The sequence below is a fragment of the Pavona decussata genome, unplaced genomic scaffold, assembly GCF_977016875.1.
Source record: "Pavona decussata unplaced genomic scaffold, jaPavDecu1.1 SCAFFOLD_124, whole genome shotgun sequence".
NCBI classification, from domain to species: domain Eukaryota; kingdom Metazoa; phylum Cnidaria; class Anthozoa; order Scleractinia; family Agariciidae; genus Pavona; species Pavona decussata.
In genome coordinates this window covers 783309-810115 of record NW_028145538.1, presented here as the reverse complement: position 1 = coordinate 810115, position 26807 = coordinate 783309, and the positions used below count along the sequence as shown (strand labels likewise).

The 26807-nt window shown below is 37.0% G+C and overlaps 1 protein-coding gene, 1 long non-coding RNA gene and 1 pseudogene across 2 annotated transcripts in view; 2 read left to right on the top strand and 1 right to left on the bottom strand.

Moving 5' to 3' along the window:
- Window positions 1-3889: 3889 nt before the first annotated feature.
- LOC146469347 (leucine-rich repeat and calponin homology domain-containing protein 1-like) overlaps window positions 3890-26807 on the top strand; it is a 31588-nt gene continuing 8670 nt past the window's right edge. Inside the window, exons 1-9 of the mRNA XM_085123386.1 lie at window positions 3890-4124; window positions 4242-4389; window positions 6113-6239; window positions 6826-6931; window positions 7314-7450; window positions 10049-10114; window positions 11683-11726; window positions 12490-12577; window positions 13921-14142. Coding sequence (XP_084979512.1) covers window positions 3989-4124; window positions 4242-4389; window positions 6113-6239; window positions 6826-6931; window positions 7314-7450; window positions 10049-10114; window positions 11683-11726; window positions 12490-12577; window positions 13921-14142 — 1074 coding nt within the window. The 5' untranslated portion in view covers window positions 3890-3988. The remainder of the gene's footprint in view (window positions 4125-4241; window positions 4390-6112; window positions 6240-6825; window positions 6932-7313; window positions 7451-10048; window positions 10115-11682; window positions 11727-12489; window positions 12578-13920; window positions 14143-26807) is intronic.
- On the bottom strand, window positions 17858-25861 carry LOC146469348 (uncharacterized). The gene is made up of 2 exons (XR_014867236.1): window positions 24869-25861; window positions 17858-21602 (listed from the first exon to the last, which is right to left on the bottom strand). It is a non-coding gene; the product is annotated as an uncharacterized LOC146469348 (long non-coding RNA).
- Window positions 22083-23848, top strand: LOC146469349 (uncharacterized; annotated as a pseudogene).

Below are 26807 nucleotides of genomic sequence, written 5' to 3'. Positions count from 1 at the left end.
CTCTTAGAAACCTTTTTAATGAGCGAGATGAAAACGTCGGTTAATGTTTAATCGGGATTAACGTTAATCGGCTTTCCAACAACCGGGCCCAGCAGTACATCCCCATCCCCCTCCCCCCGTCCCTTGCCCAGACATTAGTTTCGGTTACATGTAATCCGTCTCGGACAAACCCGGACCAGCATTTTCTTTAATGTGTAAAAATACAGGGCTGGAATAAGACGGACTATTGACATTATTCGTCGAGACACACTGGACCTAAGGTACGTCTTGAGGAACAAACTGCAATTTGTCAAGGCGTGTAACCCGTCTTGAGCCGTTATTTATACAAGAGGAAAAACAAGATCCCGGTGCTAAGAAAACGCACAACAAATGTTCCCAAGTCAGCATAAAAACAGCTGTAAGCTCATGTGCGGTGATGGGAGGTTGTTTACCACAGTCGGCTCTATGATTTTGACTTCACAGCCGGAATCGTGTGTAGCTTTTCAGTGGATCTTTTCACAAATCCTCTCGGGAGACCAGGACCGATCAGCACTTGTAAATCTAAGTCATGGTGGGTCTCAATTATCACTCAGTTGCTGACTATTCTGGTGTCAAGGAACAGGCAACGTAAATAAGGGAACCGGTAATCAGTGTGTGTGGGGGGAGGGAGGAGTGCGCGCGATTCACCTCTGCCCTCCCCCTTTTCTAGCGCTCGCCGCGCAGGCTAACAGAAATTAACAATGAAAGCCGCCTTTTCGCCTTCTGATCCATGCTTCCTTCCTACGTTGTTTTACCCTCCCGGTTTCCATCGCTTTTTAGGATATCATCAGTGTCGGATATGACGTGAGTATGATGATTTGTGAAACTTGTCGCAATTCTGATCGTTGCGGGGCTGTGATCTGGAATCAACGGTCACGGATCAGGTTCAATGACACAAAAGAAAGACTTATTTTAGGAGTATTATCTGGAAATTTCGAAGACTCTTCTTTCTGTTATTGTGTTTTGCTTGCGTCCACTTTCTTTTCCTTGCCATCAGTTTGCCGTTTATTCCAGTTTTAGCTCAGATATTCTTATCACATGCTCCAGCCACCGTGCTGGCCAATAACTGTCCTATTTTCAGTACTTAGTTACCGGCAAATTGTGTGTCTTTTGCGTGGTAGAAATATCTTGGCCAAATCCCCCACGACCGATCACACGTCCCAGGTTGTAGTCAGCAAGATTGTCGGCAGACCACACACACAAAAAAGAACACATTTTTTTACGAATTTCTTCGCCAACCACGTTTTTAGAGTATAGATTGTTTCGTCCCCAGGCAGAGAGACAAGCAAGGCTTGATTTTTTTCTGTACAGGATGTTTACCAAGCTCAGTAGTATTTCATCGTTTCCGTTCGAGATTGCAAATATTACGTAATATTACCCCTTTTCAAGTCCAATAGGCCTCTCTTGTTCAGTGCCATAAAAGGTAAAGATAATTTAGCAGTTGATCAATGCGTGTAGACAAGCAGGTCCAACTGAGCCTAAAGCGTTGGTTATTAAGCAGATAACGAAGGAAAAGTCTTTCGTGGTGACTACTTAGAACTGCGATGAAGCTTTTGTAGACGGTTTGTTTGACTCTCAAAGACATATTATTGTTATTACATTTTATAGATAAAGGCCAATATGTTTGATCTTTGAAAACAGTGAATTTATTCTAATTACCTTCCATACTACGTTGTTTTCTAAATTCTGGCCGGTTACCTTCTTCTAGTTATAAACTTGATCCACGTGAAATTAAAGAACGCTCATCTTAACTTGTTCTTTTTTGTTTTTATCAAAGCTGTCCATGACCTAAGAAAGGAATTAGAATATTCACTATCAAAATGATTTTGAAACTTAGATGCCATTGAAGAAAATTAGCTTGACCTTCATCTGACTCTGTTTTCTTTGTTTGCCAAAAACAGGGGAAGCAAAAAACTAACAAACAAATGATTTGTTTGTTTGTTTTTTCTTCCTCTGTTTTTGCAATTATTACCTGAATAACGTGAAATAAAAGACTTACACTGAAATACGAATCAACACTTTTTTCGAAATGAATTTAACTATAAAAGTTAACGCTAAAAGAGAAAGGAGGTTTCAACCGTCCGACGGTCATTTTCAAGTTCAAGATGAGAAGTAATTAATTAGCATGTACTTATATACAATCGTGAAAAAACTACTGAGATACTGACTTAAAAAGCTTTCTATAGTTACACTGAAATGACTGAGTTAATTGAACAAAATATTCTGAAAAATAAAGTCTTTTTAATGCTGTAGCGCGATTTCTAACATGACTAGTATCAGGCTATTTGGGAAGGCTTGATACCCGCAGGTTACGCGATTTCCAAATTCGTTTCTCGTAATACTTTTATTAAAACGTCGTCTCGAGAAGAAAATTGTGATTGGTTAAAATTTTCGCGCGCTTTTTTTGTTGGAACACTCGTATAGTTAACATGCAAAGTTTTTCTTCAAAATGGTAAAAATCGTTGGTTATTTAATAAGTCGACCATCAATGGAAGTTGCTTAAGACTTAATAATCAATTTTAGAAAATTTTTAGAAAAAAAAAATGCCGCTTAAAACCTTTTATGATTAATTTCAGTTTTTTAAGCTTTCTCTGTGTGCGCGCGCTTTATATGATACAATCATAATTTTTGAAAAGTTTCTTTTCGGACCAAAACTATTTCGCAGGCTACGTTGTTTTCCGAATTGATTTTTTCAACGTCTGGAAATGTTAGAGAACCTTGGAATTTGCTTCATTTCGAGAAAAGTTCGTGATAACTTTTTTGCAAATTAAATCTTAGCGCAAAATTCGTAGGCAGCAGCAGTGCAAAAGGCTTCACACCGTTTCGAAAGCGCAGCTAGTTTATAATGCTAATTTCGTATTTTTTTGTTCAATCAGGAATATTCTAGGTTATTATTACAAAGCAACCGTATTAGGAGGCAAAAACAACCGTTATACGTCTCAAGAGAGATCATTGTTGGCGGTAACTCACCGATTGGATCGCTTGAGATTTAGTAACTCCGACCTTGCTCTCCTTCAAGATGAAGAGTTTTTCTTGCGCCAAACGCGGCAGGCATTTGTTCTGATTTCTGCTGGACGCTTGGCACATCCCATCCAAATTATGCTGATGTTCGTCAGATCTGGTTGATTTATCCAATGAATTATGAAAACAAAAATACATTCCGTAAATTTACACCTTGTACAACATGTATGCAACTCATGGTTGCTATGTCGCTATGGTGAATTGCCATTTCTTGGATACTTTTACGCGCGCTTATTATCATGCAACCACTGCTAAAAACTCCAACAATAATAGTAAACGACAACAACAACAAAATGTTTAACTGTTCTAAGGCATGAATGATGGGGTATTTTCAGAAACCAGGACCCGGTTTTTCAAAAGCCAATAAGCGCTAATCTACGATTAAACTTTAACCGAGGCAGGAGCACTCCTGCCGAGGTTAATCTAATTTTAAGCTTATGGTAAGCTTAAAGAAAAAAGTCAACGTCAAAATTGAGAGACAAAAAATATTTTTGTAAAATATTTATTGTTTAGTATTTAAACTGGAATCAATATTCTCATTAAACAGGGATTAGCTTAAAACATGTGAAACAAGGACGAAGACAATACGAGGAACTTTGATTGTATTTTCCAGAAAATAGCTGAAAATCTCCTGATTGAAGGCTGACAAATTGTCATCCTTGAATCAGGAGATTTTCTGCTATTTTCTAGTTATAAGTTATAGTTTTATCTAATTTCCAAAGTGTTACTTGCCTTGCCACGTAAGAGGCGTATGATGAACTGTGTGAATAAACAAAGAAAGAAGAAATGGATTGTGACCAGAAATTGCTTTCGCAGAGGCTCTCGGGAGATGAACGACGGACATGCGCAATGAGGACCTGATGCAGAGAGATCCAAGATGTCGCCCAGTCGGCGAAAAAGACGTAGAGTTAAAGCGCCAATATCTTCTTTATAACATGTAAACCCGACAATGTCGGGAAACATGACGCTAGACAGATGCTTCAAAGAAGCAGAGGAGACGGGGAGGTTGAATTTGAGCTTGAAAAACCTTCGTGATTTTCCAGACCCGGCCGAAGATTGTGAGCTGATTGATGTCATTGAAATAGGTCAGTTTTTTAGAAGATGCAAAAGCTATGTTCGCGTTGCCTCGGCTGTGATATCTTTTTTTACTATATTTTGCAAGGGGATTGTTGAATAACTTTTAATCTATATTTATCTTGCAGATCTGTCGAAAAACAAGCTGTCGGAGTTCCCGGCGGAGTTGTGTGATTTTGTTATGATAGAGAAAGTTGATTTGTACCACAACGCCATTCGAGGTGTTCCAGAATCGCAGTTGAGTGAACTGAAATTCCTCAGAGTTTTGAATTTAAGGTGGGTCGCCTTAGTAGGAACGAAGATGATCCCTTGTAATTTATGTTGACCAGGAGATAATCAGTTCTGAATTAAAAGTTGACAAGCGAGACAAGACTGATCTCGATTAAGTTTAATCACTTTAATTATGCATACATGCTTAGCTTAATAATAAACTTAAGTCTCGTTTAGCCATTTGAAATCTCTGCGGGCTTACATATGAATGTAAACAGTAAGCTTTTTCGTCAAACACCTTCATTGGGTCTACTATTTTTAATTTACCCAGGAATTTTAACGATCTTGTTTTTATGACATCGGAACAATGGAGGTCGTTTGTTTTTACTCGTTTGTCAATATCTTATCGATCCTAACAGCGGCAGAATTAGAATCACTCTGTTAAATGGAAAAAACGGTTGAAGCTTAAATGAGATGTTAACATGGAAGTAGGGTCTGGAAAAGAAAGAAAATTCTGTCTCTCTCTCTTGGAAGATATTAAAAAAATTGGTACCCTGCTGGGCCATCCAACAATATTTGGGAACTGTGTTTTAGTATTTAAAGTATTTGAAATGTGTTTGAGGGAAGAGGAGGGTTGGGTTGACAAGAAATTGTGGCTGTGGTTAATAGTTATTATTTCATTTAATTCTTAACAATTATTCCATGAGTGCCCATTGGATATGAGATGACAGCTAGCTAATGAATGAGGTGCCTAGTTGGTTCTAATTATTCCATATCCAATGACCACAAAAGAAGTGAAAATAATAGTTTTATTAAAAATATTGCTAGATCTCACTGGTTCACTTTACAAATCAACCAGAAGACGATTTAATGGCCCGTCTTTCTTGGGCGTGGTATAATGGCTGATAATAATTATTATCTTATGGCTTCTAAGCCGATTAAAAATCTGGAATTGCATTATTAAATGATCCAGATTTTGATGATTTAAGAGTTTGGTCAGATGGCGTCATGATAACAAATAGCTGAATACAGATTAATGAAAGCTATAGAGCCAACAAGTCCCAAGTTTGAACCCAGCTAATGCCTACTTGTAATCTGCAGCATGGAAATCACTTGGTGTTTTGGAAAATTGGAACAGCCATAATTGCTAGCTACTCATACTAGAAAAAGCTAGCAATGAAGCATAACAACTAATCTTTGGAAAATAAACCGCTGAACTCAAAAATTGTCTCCATGATCTTCCCCCACCCCCCTCCCAATGATCTCCCCTATGACCTCTCCCCTTAATCAATGATTACATGTAATGACTTGAGGTAGCCTTCTGGCCCCACTGGCTCAAGATTGTAAGATGGGGTGGTGTGAGACAATGATTTCCTCTTGGAAATAGAGATAGCAGATAAGAGGTTTGTCCATGATTGTGCTTTGTGTTCTGTCATATCTGCCAGGGTCTTTGGGGAGAACAACTTAAGCTGAGAAACTGTCCCTGAATAAACTAGTAATGATCGAAGATTAGGGAGTGCATTTGATGATCTTGATCCCAGGCTCTCTTCTCATTGCCAAGTTGGTGTCGGGTGATGATATCATCTGCCCCTGCAAAATCTGCAGGGGATGCCAGATACGCGTCCCAAGATCCATTCATTCATTGATTGTTCCATACAATCTCGACTCCAATCTGTATTAAGAGTGCATTCTTTCTACATCGAACACAATTTAACTTATTAATATTATTGTGATGATTTAAAAAGAGGCACCTTACCTACTGGTACATTTAATATTTATTTGTCTGTAGACGAAACCAGATCAGCAGCTTTCCAACAGAACTATGTACGTTGCCATTGCAAGTATTGAATCTGAGCAGCAACAAGCTTTGCTCACTACCTATAGAAATTGGCCTTTTAACTTTATTACAAGATTTGGTAAGTGATCTCTTATAATGTAGTTGTGTATAGTCATCTTGTGGTCTCATGAGAGTCTTTATTTTATCCTCTTAATTATTTATTTATTTATTTAATTCAGCAAATCCAAGTTACAAAACATTTCGAAAAGAAAAGATAAAAACTAAAACGAAAGTGGTGAGGAAGTGTTGTTACCCAAAATTGACTGATTTCTGAAAGTTTTTGCTTGGTATATTGTTAGTTTCCAAAGGGGTCATCAGGGGAGTAAATTTGAACTAAGCTGCACATCTTTGTCTGTGGGCGGCAAAATGGCCAGCTGCTGGAACATTTTGAGATGGCTATTTGCTGTAGTGATCCCTTTAGTTTTTATGAGATTTTGAAGCATACATGTATGTATTGCAGAGCACACTCAAGTCAACTTCATATCATGACTGAAAGACACCTAAATTTGCATTTTACACCCCAAAGGTGTCACCCTTATAATAAATAAATATTATGGAACATCTTGTTTTAAGTAGCTTTCTTTATTATACTTTTACTATCAAGTGTATATTCTGTTGTTCACTCTGAAGTGTTATGTGCGCATATTTTGTTTTTTGCTGTGTAGGATTTGAGTTCAAATGAATTAAGCTACTTACCAAACAGTATGGGAGAGATGATATCTTTAAAGGATTTGAACCTTCGGAGGAATCGTTTAGAAGTTTTACCAGATGGTAAGGATAATGATAAATGTGGACATTTGTTGGTGTAGTGGTCAGTGCTTGGGACATGAGATCCAAAGCCCCTGCTGTTGTGTTGTTTCTTTGCTCCTGGTCAATTCTTCCTGCTGGGTATCCTGTGATAGACCTAGCATCCTGTCCAACAGGAGTAGTAATGCTCCTAGTCACTAAAATATACTGGAACTTGACAAGCATCTTCTTGTAATGTTAAATCTTAACACTTTTATTCAATGACTGTCATTCAATCAGTTTTGATTATTTAACAATAATTGTTAAAGAAAAATTATTTTTCTTTACATACCCTCTTGAGAATAATAAAATGATTGATACTTGTCTAGTTGTCTAACCTTCATTGTTTCCTTTTCTTTTTCTGCAGAACTTAGTAAATTAAAATTGGTTAGGTTAGATTTTTCTTATAACAAAGTATCAGTGATTCCACCTGCATATCGGCTCATCACCAGCCTGTCTGTGTTGGAGCTGGCTCACAATCCTTTGACTTCGCCACCGGCTCAGGTACGTGATTTCAAGCATAAGATTGACAATTCATATCAACATACAAATTCTCCTGACTGTTTTCTATATAATTATTTATTACTCGGGCCGTAAGGCGGCACGAGTTAAGGTTTCGGTAGCATTATCAAATTCTTTTTTGTTTTTGGGGTCGCGATGGGCCGAGAAGTAAGACTTCAGGACACGAGTTATTGTTCTCCGTTTCGTTTTTTGTACTCGGCTGGCAAGAGTTATGTTTTCGTCGCGTTATTTAATTCTTTAAATTCTCGGTCGCGTTCTTTGTAGCCAGCGAGGCATGCAAGGCAGACGTGCGAGGCATGAATAAACCTTGCAAGGCATGCGAAGCATGAACAACCGCAAGATAAACTGCTAACCATTAAGCTAACCGGGGAGCTATTTAAGCTCACCTGAGTGCTATTTAGGCTAACCGGAGTGCCTCACATGTCTGCCTCGCATGCCTCGCTGGCTCGAAGATTGTGCATCCCCGCCGTGAGGCGCCGAGTCTGAAGTTCACCACATGACGTGTCACATACAGGATGGAAAATGCAAGACACAAATGACTAAAAATAAGACTTATTCCTCTAGAATTTATCAACTTTAACAGAAACGGCATTCACTTACCTAGAGAGGCATTTTCTATTTCCAAGGCGAAGACTCTGTTTATACGTCTATTTTTATAGTGTCGTTTGTGCATCTTTTAACTTTCCAAGTTTTTCAACCATTCCCTTTGTCATCTTTTCATAACTAGCACTTTAAAAATTCGAAACGTTTTTATCGTTTTTTATTTAGTTAGCTTTTTTTAGTTCCTCAAGGTTAGTTTTGTTTAACCGAACATTTGGCAACTAAATCAGTCTATGACCCCGCAGGCCAAGATAGATAAAGATGTCTCACGTTTACTATAGAAAAACAATCATGTAGAAACGGTTTCTGTCTTCAAATGAAAGGTGAATAACAAATGCTTTCCCCTGAATTTCATTTAAAAATTTAAACAGGGAAACATTGAAAAACATACAAGGATAACGTACGCATGATGCGTAACGTTACCCTAGATCATACCGGAAATTACAATTCGTCATTGACCCGGCGTCACATACATATCAGGACCGTACAAATGGTTTTTGTCTCTAAACAAAAGGTGAAAACATAAGAATTAAAGCCCAGGGATTATAAAAAGCATTCGTATGACAAATGTCGTTTTCCCCTGTATTTCATTCTGACTGCAAGAAATGCAATTCTATCTGGTGGTTACTTATTGCCTCACTATATCTCTGTATCTATCTATTTGGGGGAATTGGCGATGTTGGAGGTTATCACTGCGAAAAGATTGTAGGCTTACGCATTGGCAGTCAAATATGGCTCGAGTACAAGCTGAAAACAGCTTCTTGTTATAGTAAAAGTTTGGAGAATTTCGTTAAACATCAAGGCATTTTGAAATCAAAAATATTGTTTTCCTGCTCTGGAGTCATGATTTTAAAATATAAAAAAAATATAAAAGTTCAAAATTCTGTACTCAGAGGGCAATTAAATTTTTAAAGTGGGATATTTCATTCAGATCCACCGAAATATCACACTTTAAAAATTTTAATTGCGCTCTGAGTACAGAATTTTGAACTTTTATATTTTTTTATATTTTAAAATCAAGGCATTTTATCTTTCGTGATCATGTCCTTTATTCTCATAACCTGAACATTTGATTAAGCAGTGATATTGTAATAAGATACGAGATGCTGTTCAGTATTGGGACTTAAGGTTTAACCCTTTTTAAACTCCCCGTCACCATTTCAAAGCTAAGTCATTTTTTTCTCCAAACACAGTGCGTAGTAAATACCTCTTACTAACCGAGTTTGAGGTCTTTATTATAAGTTACGGACCAAGATATTTCCCGTTTATTTTGGCAAGTGCAAAGCGCACAGGCCATCTAAATCAATGGGGAAAAATGAGGATCTGTTACTTACGTACGGATCGAGAAAACAAGATTACTGTAAGATATTTATTGTATCTTAGGTTAATGCGGGCATGCTGGAAAGGAAACTAGTTGACGTTAGTGGGCCATACAGTGAAATATGGCCCAAAAAAATGACCAATCACACCGCACTTACTAACTGAGAGATATAATAAAATTCATTAGACAATTTCCCAGGATGGATTGTTTGATGTATTTTTAGCACTGTAAAGATGAAGTGAGAATCTCAGTGCACCGTTTGAGTGATATTTGTGAGAAGTATACAGTGAGACTAACAAGCAGGAACATAGTAGCCGGTTTCCATTTGGCAAGAAATTCCAGAAATTTTGGGCAAAGAATCAAAATAACGGAAAAATTTCGGAAAAAAGTTTGAAATTTGGGTGTGCCTTGTGAGTTCTGAAGATCAGAATAAACAAGAAGTTTTGCTTCATTAAACCATTCCTTGTTGGGACCAATTAATTTTGATCTTGTAGATTGATTGGAACAAGTTTCATCTCCTTTGGGGATGTTTAACCAGAAAATGCTGTTCCATTCACCACCTCCAAATCAGAACATCTGGGTGAATTGAATGTGTCTAAAAGGACTTTTTTCTTAGCTTTGCAATACTGAAATGCTCATATTGACTCTTGCAATTACAGGTTTGTACAAAAGGGAAATTACATATCTTTAAATACCTCAGCGCATCTGCTCACGAACAGGAAAAGGTATGGTGCAAGTCAAAACATTCATTTGTTGTTAGTAATGAATTATGAGAAGTTTTTCTTTGAGTACTCCAGTTGATGTTTTTTCAAAAGCATCAATTGCAAATCCAGCTAGGGGTATATCTAGATAATATCCCCAAAATATTATTAGCATTCTGTGCTAAATGCTTTGGACAGTATTGATAAACTGAACTGCCTATTTATTAACTCGTGAATGCGCGCATGCGCAATGAACGAGTTATAGCGATAGCTGACTCTCGACTTGGTCGATCAGTCGATCAGTCGATCAGTCGGTTTTGTCGTTAACTTTCGGGCGTGCGCAGTGAATGAGTTTTAAATTCAATTAGTGGAAAAAACACGCGAACATTTGTTGTTCATGGCGCATCAGGAAATTCTTATTCAATATGTAGAGAATAATTTGACGATCATTTAGTGCAAGAATGGCGATTTTTCGTTCAATCTGAGCAAAGTTTCAAGTTTTTTCAGTTTTTCAGAAAGTCCGGGGTCGTAAACTCAATTAGTGAAAAAAAAAAAAAACGTGAAAATTTGTTTAACGACGCGTCAGAATTCTCTCATTCATTCTGTAGAGAATAATTTGACAATCATTTTAGTGTAAGAATGGGGATTTTTCGTTGAATCTGAGCAAAGTTATAGGATTTTTTCGTTTTTTTCTACGAAGTGCGGTTTCTTTCAAGAATTAAAAATAATTTAATTTAAAAATAATTTAATTAAAAAATAATTTAATTTGTCAGTTTTCACGCGAAAGCGGAACGTGCCATGTCACGCATCATTGACGTCGTAAACAAAATTATGCAAATTTCTGGTGAAATGAACACTTTTAAGATCTTGTCAGCTTTCATAGAGGTTTCAAAGGGAAAAAATGTTTCATTTTCGAAATTTACAACTGGTAATTTATGGGAAAGCAAAAGGACGCGGTCGATAAATAATTCTTATTTAGCAAGAGCTTGTCATAGTTCATTATTTTTACTTGAGGATTGCGTGGACTGAACTCCAAAGGAAAAATTTCACGCATTTATGTCGGGCATGAATCGTAATGCGATACTTTGTTGAACATATTTCCCTTTGTGAGATCGGCTTGCCCTACAGTAATTTTGTAATTTTAATTCCCAAAAAAACTTCACTTGCCCATCGGGCAAGTGATGGTTAGAATCCACTAGCCCGATCGCGAAATCCAGTAGCCGCGGACTATCACACGAATTTGCATGACGTAGCTGCACATGGCGTGCTCCTATAAACTTTGAATTAAAAAAAACACGTGATATTTTTTAATCGGCGCATCAGAATAATCGGCTTATTCAATCTGTACAGAATAATTTGACAATCATTTTAATAGTACAAGAATGGTCATTTTTCGTTACATAATCGGGCAAAGATATAATTTCTTTTAGCTTTTGAGGAAGTTTCCGTAGCCGTCTAAATTGCAATTACTATGTGTCATCTGCATTCACGAGTTGGCTCACAGGAGCCTTTGATTAATTTTGTGTTAACATCCAATGTGCATTAATTTTCCAAATCATGGAATGTTTACAACTATTCTGTTTCCTTTACAGAGAAGAACATTCGATAGAAGATATCCTCTTGCAAGATCTTCAAGGTCAGAGTAAAAACCATTTCTTGTAATATCTAACTACATTAAAATGTTATGAGATGAGATATTAATTATCAATATAAGACTGCTCTGATAAAGAAAATACCTTGCATCTTTCTATTTCGGATCAATTGTGTCATAAAATAATAATATTATTGCGTTCAGCATAGGAAGAACGCATCCTAATGCAGATTTGAGTCGAGATTTTATGGGACGTGTCGTGGATGGGTCGATGGATCTTGGGACGCACATCTGGCATCCCCCGCAGATTTTTTTGCAGGGGCAGATGACATCACAGAGAGAGAGAGCCTGGGATCGAGATTGGCCTAGTGAAATTGAAGGCACTCTCTTATCTACGATTATTACTAGTATTATTATTAGATTAATCATGGTGGATTCATTGATGGGCAGATGGGTGGGTGGGTGGGTAGGTAGGTAGTCATTTTATCAAATTAAAATATACAAGATATTAAAATTTGTTTTACATAAAATTTGTACACAGGATTATCCAATCAAATGGATGGGGTGGATGAATGAATCAGTGTCAAATGGATCAATTAAATGAATTGAATCCAAATCCAAGTTGTGCATTTGATTTAGGGGAGTGTAGAGTATAGTGGTTTCTGTTAGAATCAACAATGTCAAAAGCATCCTATGTGGTGATAAAGAAAGAAAAGGTGGTCAAATTTATGAATCTTACATCTTTTTCATCTTATTACTAATGTCAAAATTGAACATTTTTCTTTCTTGATTTTGCCTTGTTATACAGTGATGAAAATCCTGAAAATCACCTAATTATGGATAGAATTAGAAGGACACATTCTTTGGACCTAGCCAAGAATGCCTCACCAAGAGAGGTAAGATAAAGCTATTTATTAAAAACTGGATCGTTGTATAATGAAATTCCAGGGTTTTGATTGGCTTGGCGGCCATGGTATATGGGCCATTATTAAAAACTGCATCATTGTATAATGCAATTCGAGGGATTTGATTGGCTTAGCGGCCATGGTATATGAGCAATTATACCATGGCCGAGAAATGGCGACCATTAAATTGCCTTCTGGTCGTTCTTGCACAGCGAAATCAGTAAGATCTAGCAATATTTCTCGGTTGTTTTTAATAAAACAATTATTCCACTTGCGCTTGTTGGATATGAGATGATTATAGCCAACTCGGCGCTACGCGCCTCGTTGGCTATCTATCATCTCATATCCAACGCGCGCTCGTGGAATAATTGTTAATTATACCATGCCTTAGAAGTAGCGACCATAAATTGTTTTCTGGTTGATCTTGAAAATGAAATCAACAAGGCCTACCAATTTTACTTGATTGTTTTTAATAAAACAATTATTCCACTCGCGCTTGTTGGATATGAGATGATTATAGCCATCTATCATCTCATTTTCAACGCGCGCTGGTGGAATAATAATATTGTTAAGTATATCTTCACTCATGGCTACGTTTGTTTGAATCGTCAGCACTGGACCAGTAGATTTTTGTTCTTGTACAATATTTCTAGAAGGTGTAAGATTGCCATGTTTGACAAATATCAAGGATTCTTATCAGCAAAAAATTGTGAACAATAAGAGATATGAGAATGATGATTATTCAAGAAAGTGACGCAGGAATACTCGGAAAAAAGAAATCCGAGTGCTCCTATCAGGAGTTGAACCTAAGACCTTCCGATTACTAGTTCTGATGCTCTACCACTGAGCTACAGGAGACTCGTGGGTGCTAAGGTCATTAAACTAGGTTCATGGGACAAACATCCTGCATACTGCTAGGATTTGAATGTCGAACGTGTGGTATATGGTATTTTTCCGAGTATGCCTGCGTCACTTTCTTGAATAATCATCATTCTCATTCATTCACCAGGCTGGAAATATACCATCACATTTCTGTCAACAAGAGATATGTACTGCTTTCATTTGAATGGTCATACTTTAGGATTTTATCCACAGACTAAAAAGTGAGAATCACCTTGTAAAAGCAATATAAACCGCATCAAAGGAAAGTGCTGCTCAGTAGCTTTCATTTGAATGGTCATACTTTAGGATTTTATCCACAGACTCAAAAATTAGAACCACCTTGTACATAACAAAAGTCCTGTAGGAATGATCATTCATAGAGACAAATGGGAAAAGGGGAAATTTTGAAGCCTGCTATTATGGTACTATACTTTATTGCATTATTTTCTTAGACATATGAGAAAGAAGTTTATCGACCAAGCTCACTGCGTGAGAGAGACAGGACAAGGCCTCCATTGTCCAATGTGTTTGAAAGTGAAGAGAAAAGGCGTGAAATTCAGAAGGAGATTGAAAGAGCGCAGCAACTGCTTTCGGATGCTCATGAAGTAGGAGAAGTAGGAGAGGTGCCTTCCAAGCCAGATGAGGATTTCAATGAAGGAGCGGAACTTGAGAAGGTTAGTTATTTTGTTCATGATTTATGTTAGAGTTGGATGTTGTAAACTAGATCCTCAGCTGACTTGAACATTGTGCAAACTTGAAGCAACAAAGCAACATTCTCAGCTGTTTCACTGTCTTCATCATCATTGATTTGTTGTGGTGCAGCAAGGAACAAGCCTCCTCCAACCTATACCTTGCGTTTGACATTCTGACTTGTGACATAAGCCATCTCATCCCCATGAATGTTTCATATCACAAACAGTTGCTTTGTGGTTCCAACATTATTGTGGAAATGACTTTGCCAACCTTGGTAAAAATCTTACACAGGATCAAGGCTGTAAAGAATGATGTCCAGGGTTCCCATAAAATTCTATTTAAGATCGTATAGTGCCCCTGTATTGTCTTCCTTCTAATTCTATAGGATCTTTCAAGGTCATCAAATTCTTTTAAGGATCCTGGGTAGAATTCTGCTGGATCTTGTAGGATTTTACCAGGATGCTGTCAGGGACGACTGAGTGGTAACTGGGCAAATTGTCCATCTTTGAACATGACTTTCCCCGACTGCTTTAAACACCCTAAACAACTTTTTCGATAAAAGATCATAATAACTATTAGTATATACCACACAAGTGAATAGTGCTTTTCGTGCGTGCTGATTGGCTAGCTCGGAGGTGATTAGCCAAGTACTATTTACCTCTGAGCAACCGAAGAGAAACAAGATGGCTTCCCGTTTCGCCACAGTCACTTAAGAGGAATTTATTTAGATAAACGAGGCAGCTGTTACAAAATATACAAAAATGGCAACAAAGTTTAGTTTGGCGGCATTAAATGGTAATTTGTTTAATCTTTCCAACCTCGTATTCTAAGGGGGAAAATGAATCAAAACTACAATGCCTTGTTTACGAAAACTGCCGAGCACTATAATATTACAATGTAGACAATGAAACATCTAATGTTTTGGAGCATGGTTTCAAAATCAAGACGAATTTCACACAACAATTAAAGAAATGACACCTTAGCAACTAAACAAGTGTCTCAAAAAGTTTTAATTGTTCGCTAGAAAGCGAGACGGAACTTTCAACAAAAAGAAATTGCTTACCACGCGGCGCGTGAGATTTTAAAATTTTTTACTTTTTGTCGGAATACTGTCAAAAATAAAGGAATTTTGGCCCACTAGTTATTCAGCTTGTGTGGTATATACTAAAACAATAATTCACCTCAGTGTTGGTGAAAGTGGTGGATATTTATCTCACCGCTTCGCGGCTCGGTAAATATCCACCACTATTCACCTCCACTTCGGTTAATAATAATTATTGTTAATTATCCAAGTTAACTATCCCCCCCACCGTGTACTGTCTCTTGCCTAACTGTTCAAAGTCTTAATGAAACCCTTGTAAGTGTTTGGTTGAAAAAATATCTGCCTTGGAGACATCGATATCTTAAGTGTTTTATAATACCAAGTGCTAATGAGAGCTTGGGTGACAAAAAGTGACATGTGAGTTTTATGCTGAGATGACAGACTGGTTAGGGTTAAGAATGTCATTAAGAGTTGACCCAAATCACTTAGGACTTAAAAATACCTCCTGTTTAGTTGTAAAGCAAACATAGTAAGTGATGATGGTATCCTTAATATTGTTGTCGATTATTGCATTGACTGGTTTATTAAAACAACCATCATGCAATATTTCACTGGTATATGATGTCAATATTATTGCAATATAGATTGCAGCAGTGTTGTCAAAACAGAAAAAAAAATGCAATGTTAATCCAATAGATGAAATAAAAATATTGGGCATTCTGTTTGAGCAGTTTTCCCAGCTGTGGCAAGTGGACGTTTTATTGCTGCTTTCACGTGACCATCAGAATGTGGAGAAATTTTCCACTGCATTTCTTTTCGAGACATATTGTAAATTCGTGCATCATTTACGTGTGACTGTTTATTTAAAGATCATCGCTTAGTCACTTGTTTATAACAAAGCTCAGTTATGTAATTTGATTGATTTTTTCTCTTTTGATCAAAGACTTTTTGTTTATTTAAATTTTTTGAAACCAAAACAGTACCTTTAGTGAGCTAAAGTAACTCAGTATAATCATCATCATCATTATCATCATCATGCATCGTCATTGTCAGAGTATCATCAGGTTGTGTTGTCAAAAGTTGGGCTGCTCCACAGCAGTAACTGAACTAATAAAATATTATTTTAATGTGAATTAAACTAATTACTGACAATAATTTATTGCCTAATCCGATGTTGTTAACAGTTAATTGTCACACATACTTTCTGTTGCAATAAATTTTCACTCTGAAGTGAGGTGGTTTAAATTAAATCTAAATAAATTCTTCCAGCTAAATCTTAACAACATTAACTCTTGACTAAAATTCATAATGTCAAATTGGCAAACATTTCAAAGAAGCAAACAAACAAAAAACGAAACAAAGACATGAGATTCTGTGTGGCCATTAACAATGCTTTACTTTTTGGAACTAAGTTGGGACACTTGGATGCTTATTCCATGAAGTAACTTGTGAATTTTTGGCTAACACAGTAACTTTTGCCTTTCGTTTTGTTTCAGATTAATCCGCAACCACCTCTGCAAGTTTCTCTACTGAAAATTGCCTTCAGCAAAAGCTCTTGGCCCTTCCTTGCAGTTTTACTGTATGCTATTCTGAACCCCGGGACAGTTTTCCTGTCATTTCTTGTGGGTTTGCTTTGCATAACCATTATCTGGGTTTTTGATGAAAGATGACTGCATAAACTTCTAAGTCTAATCTTAAGACTTAAATTTTAAACTAAGGGTTTGTTCAATGGACCTTCTGCTGGAGAGAGATTAGAGACCTTTAGATTCTAGTACGAGTACGAGTACGACTACGAGATTTGACTTCAAGTTTTTAGCGAAGTACTGAGAACAGATATATCACAGCAAGTTTCATTTCACTCTTTACGATCGACGAACTTGACGCAGTTGGTTTGAATGACGATAGTGAAGTCCTTTCGTGTTTCCAAAAAGACGAAATCACCTACGTTTCGAGTACTCGTTTTCGCCACTACGATGTTCTCACAAAAACTCGTAGTAAAATGACGACAGCTATCACGTTTTCCCGCCAAAATGACACTGGTTCACGCGCGCGCGCTCTTTGTTTATTGGAGAAACTCGTAGTCGTACTCGTACTCGTACTAGAATCTAAAGGTCTCTAATAACTGATTAGAAATTTACTTGTGATATTGAGGAAATTATTTGAAGTAGTATATCAAACATGAGCAAGATTGTTTCATCTGATTTCCAAACACTAAGAAGTGGGTTAAAAAGAAAATAACAAAGAAGGCACAGCTTAGGTTTTTAACCAACTTCTAGGTATTTGGAAATTGGATGAATTAACGCTCTTTCGAGTGTTCGATATAGTTTCTTAAACCAAATTTTTGATAATTAAGATCACATTTCCAAACCTCCTCCACAGTGGTGATAACCTTAGTTTTCTCGCCATTAATATTGTGAGTTTGACCTGTTTGATGACTCTTGAAAAAACTATGAGATATATTTAGTATTCTAGTCGCTCTAGGTTCTAAACTTCTGGTATCTGTTGCAGTTATTCTGGTTATTCTTATTGTAGAGCAAGACTTGTTTTTTCCCCCTGAAATACGAAAAAAAAAAAAAAAAACATTCCCATGTGTGGACACTGCTCAGTAGCTTTCGTCTGATTGGCCGTTCGTTAAGTCAAATTCACGTGCTACAATTTGTTAGCACAATTTTGCTGACCTTTCATGTTTGGTGCATGAACCATACATGTATTTTTAAACCCATTTTTGATTGACATGGTAGTTTCTTGCATCTAGTGTTTTTCTGAATTGACAAAAATTTGAATAGATGCTGACAAGTTGGTTGTAAATCGAGTGTGTAGCTTGTGCTCCAATGCTGCCAGGCAGTTGAATTGGACAGACAATTCTCAGTACGTAAATTAACTTTTAGTATTTATCCAAAGTCATAAAAAACTGAGAACCACATTTACTGGATTGACTAAGTTTCTCTTAGGGTGTGAAAATTTTTAACTAAATGGCATTCATATGAGATTTTTTCCTTAGTGAAGTCAGTCACGTCAGTTATGATGCCTTGAATATAAAACAAGTAAATTAACCATCTATAATATAGCTTGAAAAGAAAGCAAAAGTTGTGAGAATAAGAATATTTTTCTTCTCCTTAAAAAGAACATTGTTTCTAAACTTATTTATTAAATAGGTAAGGTACTTGTATTCTAAAGAACAAATAACTTGGACATAATATATCATAAAAGAACCTAGTAGTATTTATTTTCATTATTAAGTTATGTTATTTAAAAAAAAAGCAACACTTTTTCACTAGAAGATACACCATATTAATGTTAACTAAATTTATGAATTCACATAGTTTTCTTGATATATGTGACCCTATTTGTAATAAGAGGGATTAAGGGGAAAAACATTTTTTTAAGTGTTTTAAGCAAGAATGAGTTTAAACACCGTCTAAATGTATGTAAATGCTATTTAAACACCTAAAAAAACACTTAAAGGAAAACAAAAATAATTATTATAATCCCCGACAGAGCATTTTAAAGCAATAATACATGGGAAAGCAAAGAGAATTACTGTCACAAGGCTTAATTCTTACTGAAGCATTCTTGATCATGATTCCCCTTATCACTAATTGAGTCACATGCAAGCTTTGTTGTGAATTCTTCAAAGACTTTTGTACTCTCTTTATAGTTCCATGCCTTGACATTAAGGCAGGAAAGCGAGGTGCCTTTTGTAATTGCACACCAATAAATAACATTTTCATGTCTATGAGTATAAAACGTAGAAATTACACTGTCATTTTTTGACATTTTTTCTTTTAGAGACCTAATAGTTATAAACAGGAGAACAAATCTGTAAAACTTTACTCAGTTACCATTTGGGTGGTGTAATGTTGATGTGACCACCCCAGTTTGGTTAAAGTAAGAAAAATTTCTCTGCTATGAAAAGTCAGATAAAGGTGAACAAATATTACTACTTTTAATAATATTAAAGTTCATCAGGTGATGATGCTGTTGATCAGTGAAAGCTTGGATTTTTAATAACATTTTAACTGAGTAGTAGCTTAAGGCCTCAATTGAACTTTAATGTTATTATTCTAAAATGGTACCGAAGGACAACATACAAAGATTATATTACCACTTTCATTCCAATAAAAGCTTGGATTTATTTCTATTAATACTAAATATTTTGACATAATATTTGATTGAAAGGTAAAATGTGCTATTAAAAGGGCAAAACGAAAATAATGCCTAAAAGTATGTATAAAGAAAACCAAATTGAAGGAAATGTGATATTTATAGGTTGTAAGCCTGGGGAATAAATGATAGATGTATTTTTTCTGCCGGTGTGACACAGGTATATTAGAAAAAAAAAATTCGGAGGATTCAGATTTTTTTAGTATGCCTGTCAGCTCACTGACTGAAAAAATACATCTATCAGAAAACAATATGTTTTTAACAAAATGTTAATGTTATCTTCAGGATTGAAAGCCATCCAAGATTGTACATCATTTTTGTCCTAAGCTATTTCCAAAAGGAACAACTGTACAACATGATTAGTTGTTTGTTCAAGTTGGGTGCACTTGATAACAAATTATTTGCAACATCCAACTTTGTGCAAACAAAGTAACAGCTATGTTGCACAGTTGTCCCTTTCAGGAAAAATTTACGATTAACTAAGTGTCGCCAATTAGCTTTCTTTAGGTAAATCGAAAGACACTTTAATAAATTTAATAAAGTTGATGATGATGATGATGATGATGATGATGATGATGATGATGATTATGAGTACAATAATGATTTATAATCACAGATGGCTTTCAACCATGATGATTCATGATGTTGGTTTTCTTTATACAAATTTTTAGATATCTTTTCTTTTAAGCTTTTCAATTACTTACTAAGCATATTATTTTGTGACTTGGAATGAGACTGATATTGATAAATGAAGAGAACTTTGCATGGTGCATTATTTTGACCTGTCAGATTTGAAATTATTTGTCAGTCAAGTTGTTAGATTTGTGGCACCTTAACAAAGAGTTGACTTTGTCATTTATTTCTTCAGTTTTATTAATATAAATCAATTAACATTTAGTATTCAAGTAAACTGAACGATTTGTTGTTAGTACAGTATGTATAATGTGTTATTTATAAAATGTACATGTTTAAAAAAATATAATGATGTGGAAGTAAGTAAGTAAACATATTATTTATAATTTTAGATTGTCGTTTCATAGTATATTGTTGGTAACAACAAAATTGTCTACTTGGAATTAATTTATTGTAAAGTTAATTTGAAAGTTGTAAAGTTAATGTATTAGATGTATATTTTTATTGATTTGTTGATGTTATAGAGATGCAAGAAAAACAAAATTATTCAAGAGAGTTATTAATGTGATGTATATTTCTTTATTGCAAACTATTTCCATTGTTTGTTTACTGTTATGAAAACTTGAATGTTTCAATTACAATCATTGACTTTCACAGTACTGGGTGTCATACCATTGTTAATAGGGAGCATAAGCAACAACGATGGCAACAGTAACGAAAACGTCATCTGAAAATATATCTCTATTTCATTTGTGCTACTTCGTGATTATTTCAACTCCTCAACTTTTACAAAAATGGCGAACTTTCCAGGAACCAAATTGGTAGGAGTGGCCAGGGTTCGTGCTACTCCTTGAAGTCCTTGAAAAGCTCTGGAATTTAATTTTAGATTTCAAGGGTGCTTGAAAAGCCCTTGAAAAGAAGAATTTTTGCTGAAAGTGCTTGAAAATGATGAAAACTCCTTGAATTTTGTTCAGATGGGAAATAATGTGGGATGGTAACAAAGTACTTCAGGGATTGAGTGCAGATTTCAAAATCGGGGACAGATTATATCCGGGGAAGCTTTTTAAAGTTGATATTCATGACCAATGAAAACATTTTGAAACAGTGCAAGACAAAGTAACCTTACTTTGAGTACTCCTTGAAAACTCAGTTTTTAGTGCTTGAATACTCCTTGAAAAACCAGATGGACTATGAGTGGCGTACAAGTTAAGAAAGAAAATGAAAAATTCACCATTGTGCATTCACGTTCTCCACAAAACCTTAAATGTGGTCATTTCACGTTGTTATTTTGCAGTGGACGGCAAAGAAATGTGCCATAATGTAAAATGTACATGCAGAGCGGTTGTTTTTGCTCATTAAACCTATTGTTTTGTGGCGTTGTCGTTGCCTTTGCCATCGTTGTTGCTTAAGCTCCCTATTAACCCATTTTACAGTTGTGTACTTCATAAACCTTCCCCTTAGTGGAAGCAAGGTTATAGTTGACATTGTTTCATACAAACCTGTAAGTCAGTTATACACTGAGTCCTTCAGTTGTTAAAGAGGCACTGTCACGGCGATTTTGCTTTATTTTGGTCATAACTGCTCAATTATTTGACAAAGAACCTGTTTTGCAACATGATATTGCTCTTGCAACACCGGGAAGTGAATTTTATTGGTTTTCTCGTAGGAAGAACAAACCATAATCAATTTTTAATGACTTCTCTAAAATACACAGGAAGAACTTGAAAAAATTGGCCAATTTTTTCAAGCTGCAATCATCATCTCTTTCTGGCAACAGGAGGAGTGTTATTATGAAAGGTGTTTGTCATCGTGGTTTAAAATGATAGATGAGTTAATCGTTTGTCTCACGATTGAGTCACAAAGATGTGGATCGCGACGTTTCGACCGCTATACTGCTGGTCTTCATCAGGCGATGGTGTCGACTGATTGCGTGACAGTATAAGTAGCACCTTGGTTTGTGTTGATTGGTGCGTTTCAATCCTCTCTTAGGCTGTTGTTGATTGGAGTATTTCGATCCTCGTCGTTCAGAGTAGAAATTGTTCCCTCGGCCGTCCGCCTTGGTACTGATCGGTTGCTGTGCAGTTTGATCGTGGGCATCCATGCTTCCGGAATTTCAATTCCATTATCCCTATTGATGTTGTCAGGGTGAAGCCTTATGTGAATAGCCTCTTTAACCCTACGGGTGTACCAATGTGGGTCTCGGTCAATAAACTTAACCTCATCCCAGAGCGGATAGTGGCCCGTCGCATTGCTGTGTTCTGAAACGGCGGAGGATTGGGTTCGAGCAAGCCGTATGTCTCTATCGTGTTCCTTAATCCTTTCATGCATAGATCTTCCCGTCTCTCCAATATAGACCTTGCAGACTAGCTCAGAGGGCTAAGGGAAATGCGATGCAAGATAGCCACTCTACAGCGAAGAGTATAACAGCCACTCTTTCGCCTAAAGATGCTTCTGAGATACTTGAAAAGATCAGTTGCAACACAAAACGACTGTTTAACAAGACCAGAGACAGACATAAACGAAAGTTCGATAACCTGTTGATCGAGAAACAGTCTTCTGTTTCTACGACTAGAACACCTCATGTTGACAGAACACCTCAAGTTGACAAATCCAAATGGGTTATCAACTTATCCTCCAGGTCCTTAAGCGACGCTGAGGTATCTTTACTACAGAAAGGGTTAAATTTTGCTGTAACACCTACAAGCATCCCAGCCACTGAGATAGTTGCCAAGGTTGAATCTGCAATAAGACCACTTGACGCAGAACAGGCAGACACTGTCAGGAGAAACGTAAACTCTATCCTCCAGAAGGCTAAGCCTCCTGAACCTAATATCACCAGGGAGATGAAACAAGCTCTCAAAGGTTTAAAAGAGGATAAGAACATTATGATTCTCCCGGCAGACAAAGATCGTGCCAGTGTAGTGCTAGACAAAAACACCTATGACGATAAACTGAAAGCACTGATTGAGAAGGGTCCATACCGACTTCTTAATAAAGACCCAACGAACTGTTTGAGCCGAAAGTTGACTGAAAAGCTTCTGAACCTGAAGCGAGGTGGGCACCTGACAGAGTCCGTATATAATAAGATCAGGCCCAAACATAAGCAACCACCTAGAATCTATGGCCTTCCTAAGATACACAAGGTAAATACACCTCTGAGACCTATAGTTTCTTGTGTGAACACCTTTGCTTATGATCTGTCTTCCTACCTAGCCGATGTGTTATCTCCCCTAACAGGGAAATCAGAGTATACAGTTAACAACTCAAGCTCATTTCGTGTCCACTATCAACGGTGAGAGGGTACTAGAGAGCGAGATCATGGTGTCTTTTGACGTAGAATCACTGTTCACAAACGTACCTATCGAAGGCGCCGTACAGGCCGCGTTACGGAAACTAGAAGCTGACCCGTGTCTTGCTAACCGCACAACTTTAACACCTGCACAGATTGCGGACCTCTTGGATTTCGTTCTAAGATCCACATACTTCCAGTATGATGGATTAATTTACGAGCAACAAGAGGGAGCAGCCATGGGGAGCCCAGTATCCGCTGTCATAGCTAACCTCTACATGGAGGATTTTGAAGAACAAGCTTTGACTTCTACGCCTTGTATGCCTAAGATTTGGAAACGCTATGTGGATGACACCTTTACCATCTTGAGTCAAGACAAAGTTGACATTTTCCTGCAACACCTCAATAGTCAACAACCAACGATCCGCTTCACTATGGAAACTGAGACCAACAACACCATACCCTTTCTTGACACGTTGGTAACTAGGGATTCGGATGGCTACCTCTCTACCAGTGTTTACAGAAAGCCTACACACACTGACCAATACCTATTATGATTCACACCACCCGCAATCTGTAAAACGCGGGATTGTCAAGTGCCTGTACGATAGATCGAAACACCTCATAACTAAACCATCAGTTATCTCGCAAGAAAAGAAACACCTCTCATCAGTTCTTGTTTCTAACGGTTATCCGTTTTCGTTTGTGAAAAACATTACGAAAACAAAGAAACAAACAGCCACAAAAGAACCAGCGCCTGAAATTAAATCTACTGCGGTGCTACCATACGTCAAAGGGTTATCAGAGGCTCTTCGTACAGCAAGGCATACGGACAGTTTTCAGATCTGACACAACACTTAGATCACACCTAGTGCGACCTAAAGACACTGTCGACCCTGCAAAACAAGACGGAGTAGTCTACAAGATTCCCTGTGAGTGTGGCAAGGTCTATATTGGAGAGACGGGAAGATCTATGCATGAAAGGATTAAGGAACACGATAGAGACATACGGCTTGCTCGAACCCAATCCTCCGCCGTTTCAGAACACAGCAATGCGACGGGCCACTATCCGCTCTGGGATGAGGTTAAGTTTATTGACCGAGACCCACATTGGTACACCCGTAGGGTTAAAGAGGCTATTCACATAAGGCTTCACCCTGACAACATCAATAGGGATAATGGAATTGAAATTCCGGAAGCATGGATGCCCACGATCAAACTGCACGGCAACCGATCAGTACCAAGGCGGACGGCCGAGGGAACAATTTCTACTCTGAACGACGAGGATCGAAATCCTCCAATCAACAACAGCCTAAGAGAGGATTGAAACGCACCAATCAACACAAACCAAGGTGCTACTTATACTGTCACGCAATCAGTCGACACCATCGCCTGATGAAGACCAGCAGTATAGCGGTCAAAACGTCGCGATCCACATCTTTGTGACTCAATCGTGAGACAAACGATTAACTCATCTATCAGGAGGAGTGTTGTTAACAAAACTAGCCATTATGTGACTCCTTTAAAAATATAGGTTTTATTTTTTGCTGTTCTTGGTGACACTTAAGATAGGTGACACTGCTCCTTTAAATAAACAAGTAAAATGGAAGAAGCATATTTGTAGTGTTGCAGGTTACACTGTTAATCGCTTCAAGAATGCTTTGTTTAACCCTTTAACCCCTAATATCAAAGAACAAATTCTCCGATCTTGTCTCCATACTTTTCTTATAAAAATACTGGGGAGAAGTTCTTAAGATATCAAGAAAATTTACCTTGGGCAATCATATCCTTAAATTCTCATGACCTCAGAGGTTGAATAAGCATTGATATTGCAAGGAGAAATTTGATGCCGATCGCTGTTAGGGCTTAATTTTAAAGGGTTAATTCCTGTATGTGTTTTGACCAAATGATTCTAATGATTGGTAAATGTTGAGAAGAATGCTGTTGCTTAAGTTTGCTACCTATGATATGTTAGCTAAATTCTCCTTATTATGTCACTACTTCATCGAATGGTTTGGAAATGAGAATATAGGAAACAATCACCAAAAGAATAATAAAATTTCTTGATACAAAAACAAATTCTCCCAAGTGGCACTATTAGAAATACCAGGAGAGCAGTAAGAAGGATATGCATGTTGATAGTTCAAAGGGCCTTAAGGGTTTAATGGACATTTAGTGAAGTTGGATCAGGGATATTTTATTTATTTAGATCACTGGGCCAGGAAAAAATAAGATTATAAAAGATCCTACCTTTCAAAGATGAGCCTTGAAACTGATGAAAATGTAACAAAGATCCAACTCCCAGGGGGGTACTCGGGTATAAACGTGACGGGGGGGGGGGGGGGGGGGGGTCAACGGAGCCTAATATTTTGCACCCAAAAAAATACATGGACCTTATATTGTGCACCCAAAAACGTACAAGACTGGAAATTTTAGACCCAAAAAAAATACATGACTTTTATACCCTAAAAATGCAATCTTAAGAACAGTATACATACTGCCTTTCTGCCTTTCGGATCTTGCGGGAACTTTGGCTTGAATTGTGTAAGAACTATTAGCCTGGCAGAAATTCGACCCCCCCCCCCCCCCCCCAAAAAAAAAAAAAAAATGCAGATTTTTCTGACCCAAAAAAATACATGGTTAAATCTTCAACGCAAAAAAATACAGGAGTTGAAAATTTTAGACCCAGAAAAATATGTCGGATCCCCCGTCACGTTTATACCCGAGTTCCCCCCCTGGGATCTAACTCACAATGGTAAAATTAAGAAAATGTGAATTGGGAAGTCAACATTATGTTGACATTCAGTGTTGTTAGAATCGTGGGCCCTAAAATTTTCCTGAAGCTTGGTCTACATTGAAATTAATACTGTGTCTCAAGTTTCAGTTTCCTGACCCCACAATCTTTACGAGTAATAAACTATCCCTCACGTTTCTAGGTAGTCCCAATTAAAAGCTTTATGAACTTTATAGCTTGTTACATTCTGTGACTTAAGAAGAAGTTTATAAAATTCCCAACTGAAGTTTCTTTTTAATTTATTGTATCAAGAAAAACTCACTTGGTTACCTTATGCAAACTTTGGATATGTTCTGGCTTGCTAAATTTTAAGTAGAGGTTTTTAGGAAAGTGGTCATGTGGTGTAGTAAGTGTAGAGTGTAGTGGATATGCAGATTGACTGTATCCTTTGCATAGTGTGATACAATGACTTCCTATTTGCATCAAATCCCAATTCACAATTCCTAGCTCATCATTTCAAACCTCTAAAGCAAAGCAATTTTCTGCAAAGTAAAACGTTGCTTGGCCTGTTGGTCAGGTGGATGTGAAGTGACGTGACATGTTCACTGTAACCCTTGTGTACAGCATGTATTCTATGCAATTGAAGTCCCTTCTTTGACTTAAAAAAAACCCCAAAAATCTGGTTTTGTACCATTTAATATCTGGATTGGGATTTTTCAAACACAAACAACAACAGTAACCAACTACCTAAACAATCAACCAACAAAATAAACAAACAAATAAT